The sequence below is a fragment of the Heterodontus francisci genome, chromosome 3 (genome assembly GCF_036365525.1).
Source record: "Heterodontus francisci isolate sHetFra1 chromosome 3, sHetFra1.hap1, whole genome shotgun sequence".
NCBI classification, from domain to species: domain Eukaryota; kingdom Metazoa; phylum Chordata; class Chondrichthyes; order Heterodontiformes; family Heterodontidae; genus Heterodontus; species Heterodontus francisci.
Genome location: NC_090373.1, coordinates 173853046 through 173875049, shown reverse-complemented (window position 1 = coordinate 173875049; position 22004 = coordinate 173853046). Strand labels below are relative to the sequence as shown.

The 22004-nt window shown below is 45.4% G+C and overlaps 1 protein-coding gene across 5 annotated transcripts in view; it reads left to right on the top strand.

Annotated features, from left to right (window-relative positions):
• LOC137364492 (TOG array regulator of axonemal microtubules protein 2-like) overlaps window positions 1-22004 on the top strand; it is a 210965-nt gene that overhangs the window by 145964 nt on the left and 42997 nt on the right. For all 5 annotated transcript variants that reach the window (XM_068027681.1, XM_068027683.1, XM_068027682.1 and 2 more), the window contains one exon: window positions 11929-12070. In XM_068027681.1, the coding sequence (XP_067883782.1) occupies window positions 11929-12070 (142 nt within the window). The remainder of the gene's footprint in view (window positions 1-11928; window positions 12071-22004) is intronic.

Sequence of the window (22004 nt, the reverse complement as noted above, 5' to 3'; positions counted from 1 at the left end):
CGCAGACACAGGGAGAACTTGCAAACTCCACACAGGCAGTACCCAGAATTGAACCAAGGTCGCTGGAGCTGTGAGGCTGCGGTGCTAACCACTGCGCCACTGTTATATTATTGGTATTTCGAAATATGTCAACCTTTGCTTTAAACATACTCAATGACTGAATTTCCACAGCCCTCTGGGGTAGAAAATTCCAAAGATTCACACCCGTCTGAGTAAATAAATTTCTCCTCATCTCAGTCCTAAGTGGCTTCCCCCTTATTTTGAAATTGTGCCCCCTGGTTCTAGACTCTCCAACCAGGGGAAACATCTTACCTGCATCGACCCTGTGTATCCCTTTAAGTATTATGTAGATTTAAATGAGATCACCTCTCATTCTTCGAACTCTAGAGAATACTGGCCCGGTTTCCCCAATCTCCCTTTATAGAACAGTCCTGCTATCCCGGGAACAAGTCTGGTGAACCTTCGTTGCGCTCCCTCTCTGGTAATAATATCCTTCCTAAGGTAAAGGGACCAAAACTACACACAGCACTCCAGGTGCGGTCTAACCAAGGTTCTACACAATTGAAGCAAGACTTCACTACTCCTATACTCAAATCCTCTTGCGATAAAGGCTAACATACCATTAGCCTTCCTAATTGCTTGCTGCACCTGCATGTTAGCTTTCAGTGACTTATTGTCGTGGACACCCAGGTGCCTTTGTACATCCACACTTTCTAATTTTTTACCATTTAAGAAATACTCTGCACATCTGTTCTTCCTACCAAAGTGGATAACCTCACATTTTTCCACATTATATTCCATTTGCCATGTTTTTGCCCACTCACTAAGTCTGTCCAAATCCCTTTGAAGCTGCTTTGCATCTTCCTCACACACACATTCACACCTAGTTTTGTGTCATCCACGAATTTGGAAATATTACATTTAGTCCGCACATCCAAATTATTGATATATATTGTGAACAGCTGGGGCCCAAGTACTGATCCCTGCGGTACCTCACTAGTCACAGCCTGCCAATGTGAGAATGACCCGTTTATTCCTACTCTCTGCTTTCTACCTGTTAACCAGTCTTTAATCCATGCCAGTATATTACCCCCTATCCCACGTGCTTTAATTTTGTTTACCAACCTCCTGTGGGGGACTTTATCAAAACCTTCTGAAAATCCAAGTATACTATGTCCACTGACTTCCCGTTAACAATTCTGTTAGTAACATCCTCAAAAAACTCCAACAGGTTCGTCAAACATGATTTCCCATTCATAACTCCATGTTGACTATGCCCAATCTGATCATTATTATCCAAGTGTCCATTTATCACATTCCTTTAGAATAGATTCTAGCTTTTTCCCAAATACTGATGTAAGGCTAACAGGTCTGTAATTCCCTGTTTTTCTCTCTCCTTCCCTTCTTAAATAGTGGGGTGACATTTCCAATCTGCAGGAACCATTCCAGAATCTATAGAATTTTGGAAGATGATCACCAATGCATCCACTATCTCCATTGCTACCACTTTCAACACTCTGGGATGTAGAATAGCAGGTCCTGGGGACTTGTCAACCTTCAGCCCCATTAATTCTCCAATACAACCTTCTTACTAATACTAATTTCCTCAATTCCTCATTCTCCCTAATCCCTTGGAATTCTAATTCTGGGGGATTTCTTGTATCTTCCTCAGTGAAGACAGACACAAAGTAATCATTTAGCTTCTCTGCCATTTCTCTATTCCCCATTATAAATTCTCCTGACTCTGCCTGTAATGGACCCACATTTGTTTTAGCCAAATGTTTCCTTTTTACATACCGATAGAAGCTTTTACAGTCCGTTTTTATGTTTTTTGCTAGCTTACATTTGTATTCTATTCTTCCTTTCTTTATCAGTTTCTTCATCCTCCTTTGCTTATTCTAAAATCCTCCCAATCCTCAAGTTTACTGGTATTTCTGGTACATTTATAGGCCTTTTCTTTTAATACAATCCTTAACTTTCTTTTTTAACCATGGTTGACTGCCTTTACTTTTGGGGTTTTTGTGCTTTGAAGGAATATATAGTTGCTGTAAACTAGGTTATGTGAATGGACAAAAATTTGGCAGATGGAATATAATGTTGGAAAATATGAGGTTGTCCACTTTGGCAGGAAGAAGAGAAAAGCAGAATATTATTTACATGGAGATAGACTGCAGAATGCTGCAGAGAGGGATCTGGCTGTCCTTGTACATGAATCACAAAAGGTCAGCATGCAGGTACAGGAATTAATTAGGAAGGCAAATGGAGAGTTGGCATTTATTGCAAGGGGGATGGAGTTTAAAAGTAGGGAAGTCTTGCTACAACTGTACAGGGCATTGGTGAGACTGCACCTAGAATACTGCATACCATTTTGATCTCCTTATTTAAGGAGGGACATACTTGCATTGGAAGCAGTTCAGAGAAGGTTCACTAGACTGATTCCCGGGATGAGGGGTTGTCTTAGGGGGAAAGATTAAGCAGGTTGGGTCTGTATTCATCGGAGTTGTGAAGAATGAGAGGTGTTCTTTTTAAAACATATAAGATTCTGAGGGGGCTTGACAGGGAAGATGCTGAGAGGATGTTTCCCCTTATGGGGGAATCTAGAACTAGGGGTGCAATTTCAAAATAAGGGGTCTCCCTTTTAACGTGGAGGAATTTCTTCTCTCTGATGGTCGTTAATCTTTGGAATTCTTTTTTCCAGAGAACAGTGGAAGCTGGGTCATTGAATATATTCAAGGCAGAGTTTGACAGATTTTTGATCTATAAGGGAGTCAAGGGTTATGGGGGGACAGGCAGGAAAGTGGAGTTAAGGCCACAATCAGATCAGCCTTGATCTTATTAAATTGTGCAGCAGGCTCGAGGGGCCGAATGGCCTACTCCTGCTCATATTTCTTTTGTTCGTATGCAAGGCACAGATTGGGCATGTTCTCACTAGCAAAAAGAAGGTTGAGAGGTGATATGATTAAATTTTTAGGATTCTAAAAAGATCAGATAATGGGAACCATGACAAGGTGGCTCACTGCAGCAACAGCAGTAGAACCAGAGGACACGGCCTGAGTTTGAAGGGGTGTAAATTCAAATTAATCCGTGGAAACAATATTTTAGTGAGTGAGTGGTCAATTTGTGGAACAGACTCTCCAGAGCAATAGCGAAGCAGTTAGTATTGATTCATTCAAATTTGTTAGATTTAATTCAGAAAATAATAATTTGGGATACAGCGTATGAGTATTTTGAGACAGGAAACAGAGAGTAATGGTGAATGGTTGTCTTTCGGACTGGAGGAATGTATAGAGTGGATTCCCCAGGGGTCAGTATGAGGACCGCTGCTTTACTTTATATATTAATGACCTAGACTTGCCTGTACAGTTTCAAAATTTACAGATGACAGAAAATTTGAATGTATTGTGAACTGGAAGAGGATAATAATAGACTGCAAGAGGACATAGTGGGAGAGGCAGATGCATGGCTGATGACATTTAATGCTATTTTGCTATCATCTGTGCTATTCTCCTATTTCTATACTCGCTAGCACGTGACACTGGGAGTAATCCAGAGATTACAACCCGAGGGGTCCTGCTTTTAGTCTGCTGCCTAACTCCCTGAATTCTTGATGCAAGACCTCATCCCTCTTTCTACCTATGTCATTGGTACCAACATGTACCATGACCTCTGCCTTATCACCCTCCTCCTTCAGGATGCCCTGCAGCCGTTCAGTGACATCCTGGACCCTGGCACTAGGAAGGCAACACACCATCCTGGAGTCACGTTGATGGCCACAGTAGCGCCTATCTGTTCCCCTGACTATAGAATCCCCAATTACTATTGCTCTTCCTCTCTTTCCCCGTTCCTGTGCAGACAGGCTGCTTGTGGTGAATCTTGGCTCTGTCCACACTCCCTGGAGGAACCAGCCTCATCAGCCTCCAAAATGGAATACCAATTTGCAAGCGGGACCCCAGGGGACTCCTGAACTACCTGCCTGATTCTCTTGGACTGCCTGGTGGTCACCCATTCCCTTCCTTCCTCAAGTCCCTTCAGCTGCGGTGTGACCACCTCTCTATACGTGCTATCCACAATGCTCTCAGACTCGCAGATGCTCCACAGTGTTTCCAGCCGCCATTCCAGCTCTGAAACCCGAGCTTCCAGGAGCTGCAGCAGGACACACTTCCTGCACACATGCTGGTCCCGGGGACTGGAAATGTTCCCGGATTCCCACATGCAGCAAGAGGAGCAAACCACGGCTTTAAGCTCTCCTGCCATGACTAAACCCTTTAAATTTAAAACTTTAGAAGACTACTATTATAAAAAAATGTCCGATACCGAGAACTCAATACGACAGAAAGCCGAGAGGAGTAGAGAAAGTGGAGGGGTGAAATCAAAAGGGAAATTAGGAAAGCAAAGAGAGAGCATGAAAGTATATTGGCAAACAAAATCAAGGTGAACCCAAAGATGTTTTATCAATACATTAAGAGTAAGAGGATAACTAAGGAGAGAGTAGGCCCTATAAAAGACCAAAAAGGTAACTTATGTTTAGGGGCGGAAGATATTGGTGTGGTTCTTCATGAATACTTCGTGTCTGTTCTTCACAAAGGAAGGAACGATGAAGATATTGTAGTTAAGGAGGAGGAGTGTGAAGTATTGGATGTGATGAACATAGAGAGAGAAGTATTAATGGGATTAGCATCCTTGAAAGTTGATAAATCACCAGGGCCAGATGAAATGCATCCTAGGCTGTTAAAAGAAGCAAGAGAGGAAATAGGAGAAGGTCTGACCATCATTTTCCAGTCCTCACTGGATACAGGTGTGGTGCCGGAGGATTGGAGAACTGCTAATGTTGTACCTCTGTTTAAAAAGGGAGCGAAGGATAGACTGAATAATTACAGGTCAGTCAGTCTGACCTCAGTGGTGGGCAAATTATTGGAATCTATTCTGAGAGACAATAAACTATCACTTAGAAAGGCACAGGTTAATCAAGAAACAAAAACAAGAAATGCTGGATTCACTCAGCAGGTCTGGCAGCATCTGTGGAAAGAGAAGCAGAGTTAATGTTTCGGGTCAGTGACCCTTCTTCGGAACTGACAAATATTAGAAAAGTCACAGATTATAAACGTGAGGTGGGGGTTGGGCAAGAGATAACAAAGGAGAAGGGGCAGATTGGACCAGGCCACATAGCTGACCAAAAGGTCACGGAGAAAAGGCAAACAATATGTTAATGATGTGTTGAAAGACAAAGCATTAGTACAGATCAGGTGTGAATATACTGAATATTGAACAGCAGCAAGTGCAAACCTGAAGAAAAACAACCTGAAAAAAACAGTGGGTAAGCAAACTGAACAAACTAAGATGAAATGAAATAAATGCAAAAAAAGATGTAAAAAGGAATGTAAAAAAAAAAGGAAGAAAAAATAACTAAAAATGACTAAAAATGAAAGTAAAGTGGGGGGCTGTCATGCTCTGAAATTATTGAACTCAATGTTCAGTCCGGCAGGCTGTAGTGTGCCTAATCGGTAGATGAGATGCTGTTCCTCGAGCTTGCGTTGATGTTCACTGGAACACTGCAGCAATCCCAGGACAGAGATGTGAGCATGAGAGCAGGGGGGAGTGTTGAAATGGCAAGCAACCGGAAGCTCAGGGTCCTGCTTGCGGACTGAGCGGAGATGTTCCGCAAAGTGGTCACCCAGTCTGCGCTTGGTCTCCCCAATGTAGAGGAGACCACACTGTGAGCAGCGAATACAGTATACTACATTGAAAGAAGGACAAGTAAATCGCTGCTTCACCTGAAAGGAGTGTTTGGGGCCTGGGATAGTGAGGAGAGAGGAGGTAAATGGGCAGGTATTACACCTCCTGCGATTGCAAGGGAAGGTGCCCTGGGACGGGGACGAGGTGGTGGGGGTAATGGAGGAGTGGACCAGGGTGTCGCGGAGGGAACGATCCCTTCGGAATGCTGACAGGGGAAGGGAGGGGAAGATGCGACTGGTAGTGGCATCACGCTGGAGGTGGCGAAAATGGCGGAGGATGATCCTTTGGATATGGAGGCTGGTGGGATGAAAAGTGAGGACAAGGGGAACCCTGTCACGGTTCTGGGAGGGAGGGGAAGGGGTGAGGGTAGAGGTGCGGGGAATGGGTCGGACACGGTTGAGGGCCCTGTCAACCACAGTGGGGGGAAATCCTCGGTTGAGGAAAAAGGAGGTCATATCAGAAGCACCGTCGTGGAAGGTAGCATCATCAGAGCAGATGCGTCGGAGACGGAGAAACTGGGAGAATGGAATAGAGTCCTTACAGGAGGTAGGGTGTGAAGAAGTGTAGTCGAGGTAGCTGTGGGAGTCAGTGGGCTTATAATGGATATTGGTAGACAACCTATCCCCAGAGATGGAGACAGAGAAGTCGAGGAAGGGAAGGGAAGTGTCAGAGATGGACCATGTAAAGGTGAGAGAAGGGTGGAAATTGGAAGCAAAGTTGATAAAGTTTTCTAGTTCGGGGCGGGAGCAGGAAACGGCACCGATACAGTCATCAATGTACCAGAAAAAGGGTTGGGGGAGGGGGCCTGAGTAGGACTGGAACAAAGAATGCTCGACATATCCCACAAAAAGACAGGCATAACTAGGACCCATGCGGGTACCCATAGCGACACCTTTTACTTGAAGGAAATGCATGGAGTTGAAGGAGAAGTTGTTCAATGTGAGAACAAGTTCAGCCAGGCGGAGGAGGGTGTTGGTGGATGGGGACTGGTTGGGCCTCTGTTCCAGGAAGAAGCGGAGAGTCCTCAAACCATCCTGGTGGGGGATGGAGGTGTAGAGCGATTGGACGTCCATAGTGAAGAGGAGGCGGTTGGGACCAGGAAACTGGAAATTGTCAAAATGACGTAGGGCGTCAGAAGAGTCACGGATGTAGGTGGGAAGAGACTGGACCAGCGGAGAAAAGATAGAGTCTAGATAGGAAGAAATAAGTTCAGTGGGGCAGGAGCAGGCTGACACAATGGGTCTGCCGGGACAGTCCCGTTTGTGGATTTTGGGAAGGAGGTAGAAGCGTGCTGTCCGGGGTTGCGGGACTATGAGGTTGGAAGCTGTAGAGGGAAGATCTCCAGAGGAGATGAGGTCAGTGACAGTCCTTTGGACGGTGGCTTGATGTTCGGTGGTGGGGTCATGGTCCAGAGGGAGGTAGGAAGAAGTGTCCGTGAGTTGGCGTTGAGCTTCTGCAAGGTAGAGGTCGGTACGCCATACAACAACAGCACCACCCTTGTCTGCAGGTTTGATGACCATGTCGGGGTTAGACCTGAGAGAACGGAGTGCCTCAAGTTCAGAGGGGGACAGGTTAGAGTGAGTGAGGGGGGCAGAGAAATTGAGACGACCAATGTCTCGCCGACAGTTTTCAATGAAGAGATCAAGAGCGGGTAAGAGGCCAGGGGGAGGGGTCCAGGTAGAGGGAGAATGCTGGAGGCGGGTGAATGGGTCTGCTGGTCGGGGGGAGGTCGAAGAAGTGAGCCCGGAGGCGGAGGTGACGGAAGAAGAGCTCAACGTCATGCCGAGCGCGAAATTCATTGAGGTGGGGGCGTAAGGGGATAAAACTGAGACCTTTGCTGAGTGCAGAACGCTCAGCATCAGAGAGGGGGAGGTCAGAGGGTATAGTGAATACACGGCAAGGGGTCAGATCAGAAGGGGTGGGGTCAGAGGGAAGTGAAGCGGAAGGAGGATCTGGAGGGGCATTAGTCCCCATCAGCTGCTGGAGCTTGCGTTCCTTAACACCTGAAAGGAAGAAAAAAAGTTTTTTGTTAATGCGTCGGATGAGACGTAAGACAGGTTAATCAAGGATAGTCATCATGGATTTGTTAAGGGAACATCGTGTTTGACCAACTTGATTGAATTTTTTGAAGAAGTAACAAGGAAGATAGATGAGGGTAGTACAGTTGATGTGGTCTACATGAATTATAGCAAGGCTTTTGACAGGGCCCCACATGGCAGACTGATTAAAAAAAAATCCCATGGGATCCAGGAAAATGCAGCAAGGTGGATACAAAATTGGCTCAGTGGCAGGAAGCCACTGAAAGGGTAATTATTGACGGCTGTTTTAGTGACTGGAGGACTGTTTCCAGTGGCGTTCCGCAGGGCTCTGTACTGGGTCCCCTGTTTTTTGTGGTATATGTTAACGATTTGGAAGTAAGTGTAGGGGGCATGATCAAGAAGTTTGCAGACGACACAAAGATTGGCCGTGTGGTAGATAGTGAGGAGGATAGTTGTAGGCTGCAGGAAGATATTGATGGTCTGGTCAGATGGGCAGAAAAGTGGCAAATGGATTTCAACTTGGAGAAGTGTGAGGTGATGTATTTGGGGAGGATCAAACAAGGCAAAGGAATACACAATTAATGGGAAAATACTGAGAAGTATAGAGGAAGTGAAGAGGAACCTTGGAGTGAATGTCCACAGATCCCTGAAGATAGCAGGACAGGTTGATAAGGTAGTTAAGAAGGCATATGGAATCCTTTCCTTTATTAGCCGAGGTATAGAATACAAGAGCAGGGAGGTTATGCTGGAACTGTTTAACTCATTGGTTAGGCCACAACTTGAGTACTGTGTGCAGTTCTGGTCCCCTCATTACAGAAAGGATGTCATTGCACGAGGGAGGGTACAGAGGAGATTTACGAGGATGTTGCAGGGACTGGAAAAATGCAGCTATGAGAAAAGATTGGATAGGCTGGGGTTGTTCTCCTTGGAACAGAGAAGGCTGAGAGGAGATCTGATTGAGATGTACAAAATTTTGAGGGGCTTGGGTAGAGTGGAGGTGAAGGGTCTATTCACCTCAGCAGAGAGGTCAGTGACTAGGGATATAGATTTAAAGTGATTGGTAGAAAAATTAGAGGGGAGATGAGGAAAAACTTCTTCACCCAGAGGGTGGTGGGGGTCTGGAATTCACTGCCTGATAGGGTAGTTGAGGCAGAAACCCTCAACCCATTCAAAAGGAGTCTGGATATGCACCTCAAGTGCCGTAATCTGCAGGGCTACAGGCCAGATACTGGAAGGTGGGATTAGAATAGGTGGATCGTTTCTCGGCCAGCACAAACATGATGGGCCAAGTGGCCTTTTTCTGTGCCTTAAACTTTCTATGAATCTATGATTCTATGATTTTGATAGAGTTGTTAAAAATCATGAGAGGTCTGCACAGTGTAGACAGAGCTAAACTGTTTCCATTGGCGGCAGGGTCGAGTATCAGAGGACACAAATTTAAGATGATTGGCAAAAGAACCAAAGGTAACATGAGGAAAATCTTTTTTACACAGCGAGCATGTGAATAAGGAGCAGGAGTAGGCCACTTGACCCTTCGAGTCTGTCCCACCATTCAATAAGTCCATGGCTGAACTGATTACTCCACATTTCCACCTATCCCCTTGCTCATCAAGAATCTATCTACCTCTGCCTTAAAAATATTCAAAGACTCTGCTTCCACTGCCTTTTGAAGAAGAGAATTCCAAAGGCACTCGACCCTCTGAGAGAAAGAATTTCTCCTCATCTCTGTCTTAGAAGTCTTATTTTTAAACACTGACCTCTAGTTCTAGATTCTTCCACAAGGGGAAACATCCTTTCCACATCCACCCTGTCAAGACCCCTCAGGATCTTATATGTTTCAATCAAGTTGCCAGTGAGTGATTCTGATCTGGAATGCACTGCCTGTAAGTGTGGTGAAGGCAGATTCAATTGTGGCTTTCAAAGGGAATTAGATAAGCACCTGAAGATAAAATAATTTGCAGGATTACAGGGAAAGGGTGGGAGAGTGGGACTCACTAAATTGCTCTTGCAGACAGCCCCTGTGCTGTAACCATTCTGTGGTTCTATGTGGTACGTATAGCATTCTTGGGACAAATACGTGATACTTTTTACCTATACTTTCCAAGAGGGTAACCAGGGAAAGGGTTGGCCCACTCAAGGACAGAGAAGGGAATCTATGTGTGGAGCCAGAGGAAATGGGTGAGGTACTAAATGAGTACTTTGCATCAGTATTCACCAAAGAGAAGGACTTGGTGGATGATTAGCCTAGGGAAGGGAGTGCAGACAGTCTCAGTCATCTCATTATCAAAAAGGAGGAGGTGTTGGGTTTCTTGCAAAGCATTAAGGTAGATAAGTCCCCAGGGCCTGATAGGATCTACCCCAGAATACTGAGGGAGGCAAGGGAAGAAATTGCTGGGGCCTTGACAGAAATCTTTGCATCCTCATTGGCTACAGCTGAGGTCCCAGAGGACTGGGGAATAGCCAATGTTGTTCCTTTGTTTAAGAAGGGTAGCAAGGATAATCCAGGAAATTATAGGCCGGTGAGCCTTACGTCAGTGGTAGGGAAATTATTAGAGAGGATTCTTCGGGACAGGATTTACTCCCATTTGGAAACAAACAAACTTATTAGCAAGAGGCAGCATGGTTCTGTGAAGGGGAGGTCGTGTCTCACTAATTTGATTGAGTTTTTTGAGGAAGTGACGAAGATGATTGATGAAGGAAGGGCAGTGGATGTTATCTATATGGACTTCAGTAAAGCCTTTGACAAGGTTCCTCATGGCAGACTGGAACAAAAGGTAAAGTCACACGGGATCGGAGGTGAGCTGGCAAGATGGATACAGAACTGGCTCAGTCATAGAAGACAGAGGGTAGCAGTGGAAGGATGCTTTTCTGAATGGAGGGATGTGACTAGTGGTGTTCTGCAGGGATCAGTGCTGGGACTTTTGCTGTTTGTAGTATATATAAATGATTTGGAGGAAAATGTAGCTGGTCTGATTAGTAAGTTTGCGGACGACACAAAGGTTGGTGGAATTGCGGATAGTGATGGGGATATTAGAGGATACAGCAGGATATAGATCAGTTGGAGACTTGGGCGGAGAAATGGCAAATGGAGTTTAATCCGGACAAATGTGAGGTAATGCATTTTGGAAGGTCTAATGCAGGTGGGAAGTATACAGTAAATGGCAGAACCCTTACGTGTATTGACAGTTGGAGAGATCTGGGCGTACAGGTCCACAGGTCACTGAAAGTGGCAATGCATGTGGATAAGGTAGTCAAGAAGGCATACAGCATGCTTACCTTCATCGGTCGGGGCATAGAGTATAAAAATTGGCAAGTCATGCTGCAACTGTACAGAACTTTAGTTAGGCCACACTTAGAATATTGCATGCAATTCTGGTCGCCACACTACCAGAAGGATGTGGAGGCTTTGGAGAGGGTACAGAAGATGTTTACCAGGATGTTGCGTGGTCTGGAGGGCATTAGCTATGAGGAGAGGTTGGATAAACTCGGATTGTTTTCACTGGAACGGCGGAGGTGGTGGGGCGACATGATAGAAGTTTACAAAGTTATGAGCGGCATGGACAGAGTGGATAGTCAGAAGCTTTTTCCCAGGGTGGAAGAGTCAGTTACTAGGGGACATAGGTTTAAGGTGAGAGGGGCAAAGTTTAGTGGGGATGTGCGAGGCAAGTTCTTTACACAGAGGGTGGTGAGTGCCTGGAACTTGCTGCCGGGGGAGGTGGTGGAAGCAGGTACGATAGCGACGTTTAAGAGGCATCTTGACAAATACATGAATAGGAAGGGAATAGAGGGATACGGTCCCCGGAAGTGCGGAAGGTTTTAGTTTCGGCAGGCATCAAGTTCGGCGCAGGCTTGGAGGGCCGAATGGCCTGTTCCTGTGCTGTACTGTTCTTTGTTCTTTGTTCTTTGTTCTCTCCAAACCTCTTTTCCTCATGTCATTTCTGGGTCTGTTCTAATCTAATTGATAGAAATTGATTGCTATGATTATTTTGCATATCCATTAATGTTTAATGATGTGACTCCCAGTACAGTAGAAGTTATTCTACATGAACATTAGTCTGTTTTTTTCTCTAGCAATTCCTATCTTCCTATGCATAGAAAGTAATTTATTTTGAGATTGGCTGGTGTGACACTACCTAACCCGCCTGCTGTTACTTAGCTCACTCGCTGCCTGGCTTCCCCCTGGATTCTCCAGAAGGAGAGGAGGAAACGGACGTGGAGGAATTCCTGGAGATGAACTCGTTCTCCCATCAGGAGCAAGGACTGACCGAGGCACTGAAACTCCTGGCTGACAACGACTGGTCAGAAACACTCCTGAATTTTAAAATTTTTCTTATTTCACGGCTGAGAACTCCATGTTGAATGAGCAAAAGTGAATCAGAGATCCCAGGCAGGATTTTCCCCTTTGTATACCTGCAATAGATGGGGCAGAATGTGGGTCGGGGCTCCACCAGAATTGTGGTGAGATTCTGTCAACACAGGAAATCCTGGCTCCACGGAGTTACATGGGACTGAAGTTTTTGCTTTTGAGGTGGGAAACAGGAGTTGGGAGCGTTTCCGGGTCCCAAACCCACCCCCTGGGGAAAACAGTCACTCATTGGGATTGTTATGGAGGAGCCCCTTTAATTGGCATGGAGATAGGTTCCCTGCCCAATTAAGGATGGCATGCCAGTCAGAGGCTTTCCAGCTTGAGAGGAGCACCAGGTTGCAGTGAAGGGTAAGTAAGTGCGTCAACATGAAGGCATCCTTTCAAACACTTCTTCAAAAGTTAAATAACAAATTGAGAAAGCAGCCAGACACCACTGTGTGAGGGGTGGGGAGGGGTGGGGAGGGGTGGGGGGGTGTGGTGTGGAAGTCCCACTCAGGCAGGCAGGGAGCACCTGTAGGCCTGCTTGGAGAACTGACATCCTGGCCTGCTGCTGAGTGCCCTCCTCCAGGCAGATAAACTGCCCCTCCCCGTCAAGTCAGAGAACTGGATTCCCAGTCAGCCTCCTTAACTTACCTTTAAAAGGCTCTTAGTGAGCCTAAATGGCTGCCCACCTTGTGGCTGACGTTAGGAACGGGGTTGGGAAACTGGCACGCTGGCCGATTCCGGTACTTTTGGGCCCCGTCCACCTCTGTTTCCGACCTTGGTGGGGCTTGAAAGCCCTGCCCTTACAGTCTGCAGCACAGAATCAGGACATTCGTCCCAAATGGTCTTTCCAATGTTTATGCTCCATCTGAGCCTCCCTCGGGTATATGATGGAAAGAAGCAAAGGAACATAACCATGTGTAGCTTTTCTGTACTGGTGATTGTCCAGTTATTCAGTCAGTATTTGATATCTTTAGTGACTTAGTTCTAGCAGTAGAGCTCAGAATCCTTGTGTGGGATCCCTTTGGATCATTTACAGATCTGCATCCTTATCTTAAGCTCTGAGCAATTGTATTTTGCCATCTGAGGATAAATAGTGCAGATAAAGCAATGTTGGGCCATATTTCTGATGCCAATTTTGGCTATGGCAGTGACCTATTTTCAAGCAGTTGGCCACTATATCTATACCTCTGGTGCTGACATCCGGAGTAGATCCTATGTTCTTGAAATTAAGCTGTGTGATAATATCATCTGAACACATAATGCATTTGTATAATGTCGTTTTGCTCATTATTTAACCAAAAGCATTAATCTGTTTTCATCTGAAGGCCCAAAAAGGTGAAAGTGTTATTGTAGTTAGCTCTTTTGTCAATACGGCTACCTGAGTTTGAACTAAATGCTGACCAGCCCGGTGACGTCATGTCGTGGTAAAGCCACTGAGCTAATAATCCAGAGGACCAGGCTAATGCCCTGGGGACACGAGTTCCAATCCCACCATGGCAGCTGGTGGAATTTAAATTCAGTTAATTAATTAAAACTTCTCGAATAGAAAGCTAGTCTCAGTAATGGTGCCATGAAATGATCATCAATAGTCTTAAAAACCCATCTGGTTCACTAATGTTCTTTACGGAAGGAAATCTGCTGTCTTTATCTGGTCTGGCCTGCATGTGACTTTAGACACATAGCAATGTGGTTGACTTTTAACTGCCCTCTGAAAGGGCCTAGCAAGCTGCTCAGTTGTTAATGGCAATTAGGGATGGTCAAGAAACTTTGCCAATAACACCCACTTTCCATGAAAGAATAAAAAAAATTCTAAACGTAGATGAATGCCATTATTGGTTAATGCTTCCTGGAACGCTGTTGTTCATATCCACCCACAGTAGAAGATTAAGCAGGACAAATAGGTGAGGATTGATACTACAGGTCAGCCTAACACTCTATTCCAATCCCAACATTCCTGCAATGGCCACCAGATGCTGACTGCAGATATCTCCAGCCCATTGAGCTTTACTGATTGAACTGACAAATGATACCAAACCAATAGTTGTCTTAAGGAAGAACCTGTACATTTTAGAGATTGCACGGAGTGAGGGGTGCATGGAGTGAACACGGAGTGAGGGATGCACAGAGGGTGCATGGAGTGAGGGGTGCACAGAGTGGAGACTTCACCGGAATGCAATGTAGTCGGAGTGTGAAGGTGGAATTTGGTTTACATGGTATGTTCTGATAAGTTTTTCTCAAGTTCAATTTAGATTAAGCGTCAGGCTTTAACATAAAAATTTCAAACTTCAAGTTAGTTAAATTGCCTTGTTAATTGGTAGTAGCAGTTACCTGTCAATCAGCTACAAGTATTTTGTTCAATAGGTGTTAATTACTGTAGCAGCTAGCTAGTGACTCATCAGAGGCTCTATAAAAGCAATCAGGTTTTCACACTGCCTGGATGAGGGGTGCATGGAGAGGAGACTTTGCCTGAGTGAGACATAGTCACAGTGTAAAGGTGGGAATTTGGTTCAAGTGGGAATTCAGTGCAGAGGGGGAAAGAGGAATTGACGTGTGACTATAATCTTCATATAGACTGGGAGAATGAAATTGGCAGGAGTGGTCTGGAAGATGAGCATGTAGAATGTTTTTGTGACAGTTTCTTGGAGCAATATGTTGTGAAATTGACTAGGAATAAAGGTATCGTAGATTGTGTAACAAAGTAGGGTTAATTAGTAATGTTGTGGTAAAAGATGCACTGGGAAGTAGTGATCATAATACTATTGAATTCCATGTTAAGTTTGAAAGTGACATACTCCAATCACAACCAAGAATCTTAAACTTAAACAAAGCCAATTATGTCGGTATGAGGGGAGAATGGCTGAGGTAAATTGGGTAAATAGACTGAAAGGTATGGCGGTAAATGAACAGTGGAAAACCTTTAAAGAAACAATTCAAAATGTTCAACAAAAATACATTCCACTGAAAAACAAAAACTCAGCAAAGAAGACCCATCCGTGACTCACTCAAGAAATTAAGGATAGTATTATATTAAAAGATGAGGCTTACAATGTTGCAAAAAAGAGTAGCAAGTCTGAGGATTGGGAGTGTTTTAGAAACCAGCAAAGGGCCACCAAAAAGTTGATTAAAAAAGGAAAAGATAGAATATGAGAGTAAACTAGCAAGTAACATAAAAACTGATTGTAAGAGTTTTTATAGGTATATCAAAGGAAGAGTAGCTTAGAAGCAGAGACAGGAGAAATTATCATGCGAAATGAAGAAATGGCAGAGGCATTGAACAAATGTTTTGTGTCTGTCTTCACAGTAGAAGACGCAAGTTTCATACCAGAAATAGATGGTAACCTAGAGGCTAAAAAGAGTGAGGAAATTAATATCAACAGAGAAGAAGTATTGAAGAAACTCTAGTGACTAAAATCTGACAAATCCCTGGGACCTGATGGCTGACACCCTAAGGTTCTAAAAGAGACAGCTGCAGAGATAGTGGATGCGCTAGCTATGATTTTTCAAAATTCCTTAGATTCAGGAATGGTCCCATCAGATTGGAAGTTGGCAAATGTTACACTGCTTTTCAAGAAAGGAGGGAGAGAGAAAACAGGGAACTACAGGCCAGTTAGCCTAACATCAGTCATTGGGAAAATGCTGGAATCTATTATTAAGGAAGTCTTAACAATGCACTTAGAAAAGCACAGTATGATTAGAACAACTCAACATGGTTTTACTAAAGGGAAATCCTGTTTGACAAATTTATTAGAGTTTTTTGAGGATGTAACTTGTAGGGTAGATAAAAGGGAACCAGTAGATGTAATTAACCTGGATTTCCAAAAGGCATTCAATAAGGTGCCACATAAAAGATTAATAGGCAAGGTAAGGGCTCATGGAGTTGGGGGTAATATATTAGCATGGAGAAAAGAACTGGTTAACAGACAGGAAGCAAAGGGTAGGCATAAATGGTACATTTTCAAGTTGGCAGGCAGTGTATAGTGGAATGCTGCAAGGATCAATGCTGGCGCCTCAGCTATTTACAATATATATCAATGACTTAGATGAAGAGACAGAGAGTAATGTATCTAAGTTTGATGATACAGACGTAGGTGGAAAGGTAAGCTGTGGGAAGGACACAGAGGCTGCAAAGGGCTTCTTTTTTTTTTGGGCCTCCTTATCTCGAGAGACAATGGATACGCGCCTGGAGGTGGTCAGTGGTTTGTGAAGCAGCGCCTGGAGTGGCTATAAAGGCCAATTCTGGAGTGACAGGCTGCAAAGGACTATAGGCAGGTTAAGTGAGTGGACAACAAGATGGTAGATGGAATATAATGTAGGGAAGTGTGAAGTTATTCACTTTGTTCATAAGAATAGTAAAGCAGAATATTTTTTAAAAGGTGTGAAACCTGTGTTGCTGTTCAGAGAGACTTGGGCGTGCTTGTACAAGGATTGCAGAAAGTTAGCATGCAGGTACGGCAATTAGGAAGGCAAATGGCATGTTAGCCTTTATTGCAAGGGGATTGAGTACAGGAATAAGGAAGTCTTGCTACAATTGTGCAGGGTTTTGGTGAGACCACATCTGGAGTATTGTGTGCAGTTTTGGTCTCCACATTTAAGAAAGGATATACCTGTATTGGAGGTTGTACAGCAAAGGTTCATTAAATTGGTCCCTGGGATGAGGGGGTTGTACTAAGATGAGAGGCTGAGTAAATTAAGCCTATATTCTCTGGAGTTTAGAAGATTGAGAGGCGATCTCAATGAAACGTTCAAGATTCTGAAGGGGCTGGATAGGGTGGACACTTAGAGATTGTTTCTGCTGTTGGGGAATCTAAAACATGGGGGCACAGTCTCAGGATAAGGGGCTGATGATTTAGAATCAAAGAATCACAGAATTGTTACAGTGCAGAAGGAGGTCATTCGGCCATTGTGTCTGCACCGGCTCTCCGAAAGAGCAATTTACTCAGTTCCATTCCCCTGTTTTCTCCCCGTAACCCTGCACATTCTTCCTTCTCATATAACAGTCGAATTCCCTTTTGAATGCTTCAGTTGAACCTGCCTCCACCACAGTCTCAGGTAGTGCATTCCAGACCTTAACCACTCTCTGCGTGAAAACATTTTCCCTCAAATCACTTTTGCTTCTCTTACTGTGCCCCTCGTTCTCAGTCTTTTCACAAGTGGGAACAGTTTCTCTCTATCTACTCTGTCCAGTTCCCTCATGATTTTGAATACCTCTACCAAATCATCATTCAGCATTTTCTTCTCCAAGGAAAACAGCCCTAACTTCTCAAATCTATTTTCATAACTGAAGTCCCCCATCCTTGGAACTATCCTCGTGATCTTTTCTGTACTCTCTCCAATGCCCTGACATCTTTCTTAAAGTGCGGCACCTAGAACTGGACGCAATACTCTAGCTTAAGACTGAAATGAGGAGAAATTACTTTGCTCAAAGGGTTGGGGATCTTTGGAATTCTCTACCCTAGAGGGTTGTGAATGCTCCATCGTTGAATATATTTAAGGCTGGGAGAGATAGATTTTTGGTCTCTCAGGGAATTGAGGGATATGGAGAGTGGGTGGGAAAGTGGAGTTGAGGCCTAAGATCAGCCATGATCACATTGAATGGTGGAGCAGGCTCGATGGGCCATATGGTCTACTTCTGCTCCTATTTCTTGTGTTGTTGTAAAATACACTCTATTCTTGTTGATTCAAAATAGATTTTTGCATTCAAAAATTGTGAAATGTTCAGTCATTTGAATTAAGCAGCATAGATAACACAGCAGGGTGGGAATTTAATATTTACAGATATGAATTATCAAATAATTGGAATTGAGTCATAGAGTTATACAGCACAGAAACAGGCCCTTCGGCCCATTGTGTCTGTGCTGGCCATCCAGCACCTAACTATTCTAATCCCAAATTCCTGTACTTGGCCCGTAGCCCTGTATGCTATGGCGTTTCACGTTTTCCTCTAAATACATCTTAAATGTTGTGAGGCTTCCTGCCTCCACCACCTCGTCAGGCAGTGTATTCCAGATTCCAAGCACCCACTGGGTGAAAATCATTTTCTCAAATCCCCTCGAAACCTCCTGCCCCTTACCTTAAATCTATGCCATCTGATTCTTGACCCTTCCGCTAAGGGAAAAAGTTTCCTCCTATCTGACCTATCAATGCCCCTCGTAATCTTGTACACCTCAATCATATCTCCCCTCAGCCTTCTCTACTGCAAGGAAAACAACCCTCGCCTATCCAGTCTCTCTTCATAGCTGAAATGCTCCAGCCCAGGCAACATCCTGGTGAATCGCCTCTGCACCCTCTCCAGTGCAATCACATCCTTCCTATAGTGTGGTGCTCAGAAGTGTATACAGTACTCCAGCTGTGACTTAGCTAGCGTTTTATACAGCTCCATCATAACCTCTCTGCTCTTATATTCTATGCCTCGACTAATAAAGGCAAGTATCCCATATGCCTTCCTAACCACCTTATCTACCTGTGCTGCTGCCTTCACTGATCTATGGACAAGTACACCAAGGTCCCTCTGACACTCTGTACTTCCTAGGGTCCTAGCATCCATTGTATATTCCCTTGCCTTGTTAGCCCTCACAAAATGCATTACCTTACACTTTTCAGGATTAAATTCCATTTGCCACTGCTCTGCCCATCGAACAGCAGAGGTGGTGGCACAGTGGTATACAGTAGGGAGGGGGTTGCCCTGGGAGTCCTCAACATCGACTCCGGACCTCATGAAGTCTCATGGCATCAGGTTAAATATGGGCAAGGTAACCTCCTACTGATTACCACCTACCGCCCTCCCTCAGCTGATGACTCAGTACTCCTCCATGTTGAACACCACTTGGAGGAAGCACTGAGGGTGGCAAGGGCACAAAATGTACTCTGGGTGGGGGACTTCAATGTCCATCACCATGAGTGGCTCGGTAGCACCACTACTGACTGAGCTGGCCGAGTCCTAAAGGACATAGCTGCTAGACCGGGTCTGCGGCAGGTGATGGGGAACCAACACGAGAGAAGAACATACTCGACCTCGTCCTCACCAATCTGCCTGCCGCGGATGCTTCTGTCCATGACAGTATTGGTAGGATGACCACCGCACAGTCCTTGTGGAGACGAAGTCCCGCCTTCACATTGAGGATACCGCCCATCGTGTTGTGTGGCACTATCACCGTGCTGAACGGGATAGATTTCGAACGGATCTAGCAATGCAAAACTGGGCATCCATGAGGCGCTGTGGGCCATCAGCAGCAGCAGAATTGTACTCAACCACAATCTGTAACCTCATGGCCCGGCATATCCCCCACTCTACCATTACCATCAAGCCAGGAGACCAACCCTGGTTCAATGAAGAGTGCAGGAGGGCATGCCAGGAGCAGCACCAGGCATACCTCAAAATGAGGTGTCAACCTGGTGAAGCTACAACCCAGGACTACTTGCATCCCATAACCAACATATCAGATCGAAGCTCTGCAGTCCTGCCACATCCAGTCGTGAATGGTGGTGGACAATTAAACAACTAACTGGAGGAGGTGTCTCCACAAATATCCCCATCCTCAATGATGGGGGAGCCCAGCACATCAGTGTGAAAGATAAGGCTGAAGCATTTGCAACAATCTTCAGCCAGAAGTGCCGAGTTGATGATCCATCTCGGCCTCCTCCTGAAGTCCCCAGCATCACAGATGCCAAACTTCAGCCAATTCGATTCACTCCACGTGATATCAAGAAACGACTGAAGGCACTGGATACTGCAAAAGCTATGGGCCCTGACAATATTCCGACAATAGTACTGAAGACCTGTGCTCCAGAACTTGCCGCACCCCTAGCCAAGCTGTTCCAGTACAGCTACAACACTGGCATCTAACCTGCAATGTGGAAAATTGCCCAGGTATGTCCTGTACACAAAAAGGAGGACAAATCCAACCCGGCCAACTACCGCCGCATTAGCCTACTCTCAATCATCAGTAAAGTGATGGAAGGTGTCATCAACAGTGCCATCAAGCGGCACTTGTTTAGCAACAACCTGCTCAGTGATGCTCAGTTTGGGTTCCGCCAGGGCCACTCAGCTCCTGACCTCATTACAGCCTTGGTTCAAACATGGACAAAAGAGCTGAACTCAAGAGGTGAGGTCTGAGTAACTGCCCTTGACATCAAGGCAGCATTTGACCGAGTATCGCATCAAGGAGCCCTAGCAAAACTGAGGTCAATGGGAATCAGGGGGAAAACCCTCCGCTGGCTGGAGTCATACCTAGTGCAAAGGAAGATGGTTGTGGTTGTTGGAGGTCAATCCTCTGAGCTCCAGGACATCACTGCAGGAGTACCTCAGGGTAGTGTCCTAGGACCAACCATCTTCAGCTGCTTCATCAATGACCTTCCTTCAATCATAAGGTCAGAAGTGGAGATGTTCGCTGATGATTGCACAATGTTCAGCACCATTCGCAACTCCTCAGATAATGAAGCAGTCTGTGTAGAAATGCAGCAAGACCTGGACAATATCCAGGCTTGGGCTGATAAGTGGCAAGTAACATTCGTGCCACACAAGTGCCAGGCAATGACCATCTCCAACAAGAGAGAATCTAATCATCTCCCCTTGACAGTGGCGCAGTGGTTAGCACCGCAGCCTCACAGCTCCAGGGACCCGGGTTCGATTCCGGGTACTGCCTGTGTGGAGTTTGCAAGTTCTCCCTGTGTCTGCGTGGGTTTTCTCCGGGTGCTCCGGTTTCCTCCCACAAGCCAAAAAGACTTGCAGGTTGATAGGTAAATTGGCCATTATAAATTGTCACTAGTATAGGTAGGTGGTAGGGAAATATAGGAATAGGTGGGGATGTTTGGTAGGAATAGGTGGGGATGTTTGGTAGGAATATGGGATTAGTGTAGGATTAGTATAAATGGGTGGTTGATGTTCGGCGCAGACTCGGTGGGCCGAAGGGCCTGTTTCAGTGCTGTATCTCTAATCTAATCTAATCTAATTCAACGGCATTACCATCGCTGAATCCCTCACTATCAACATCCTAGGGGCTACCATTGACCGAAAACTGAACTGGAGTAGCCATATAAATACCGTGGCTACAAGAGCAGGTCACAGGCTAGGAATCCTGAGGCGAGTAACTCACCTCCTGACTCCCCAAAGCCTGTCCACAATCTACAAGGCACAAGTCAGGAGTGTGATGGAATACTCTCCACTTGCCTGGATGGGTGCAGCTCCAACAACACTCAAGAAGCTCGACACCATCCAGGACAAAGCAGCCCGCTTGATTGGCAGCCCATCTACAAACATTCACTCCCTCCACCACCAACGCACAGTAGCAGCAGTGTGTACCATCTACAAGATGCACTGCAGCAATGCACCAAGGCTCCTTCGACAGCACCTTCCAAACCCGCGGCCTGCACCAACTAGAAGGACAAGGGCAGCAAATAAATGGGAACACCACCACCTGCAAGTTCCCCTCCAAGTCACACACCATCCTGACTTGGAACTATATCGCCGTTCCTTCACTGTCGCTGGGTCAAAATCCTGGAACTCCCTTCCTAACAGCACTGTGGGTGTACCTACCCCACATGGTCTGCAGCGGTTCAAGAAGGCAGCTCACCACCACCTTCTCAAGGGCAATTAGGGATGGGCAATAAATGCTGGCCTGGCCAGCGACGCCCACATCCTGTGAATGAATAAAACAAAAACCAACCCATCTGTATCTCCCTGGAATCTAAGGCTTTCCTCCTCACTATTTACAACACCATCAATTTTCGTGTCATCTGCGGACTTACTGATCATACCTCCTATATTCATGTCTAAATCATTAATGTACACTACAAACAGGAAAGGTCCCAGCACCGATCCCTGTGGTACACCAGTGGTCACAGGCTTCCAATCGCAAAAACAGCCCTCTACCATCACTCTCTGC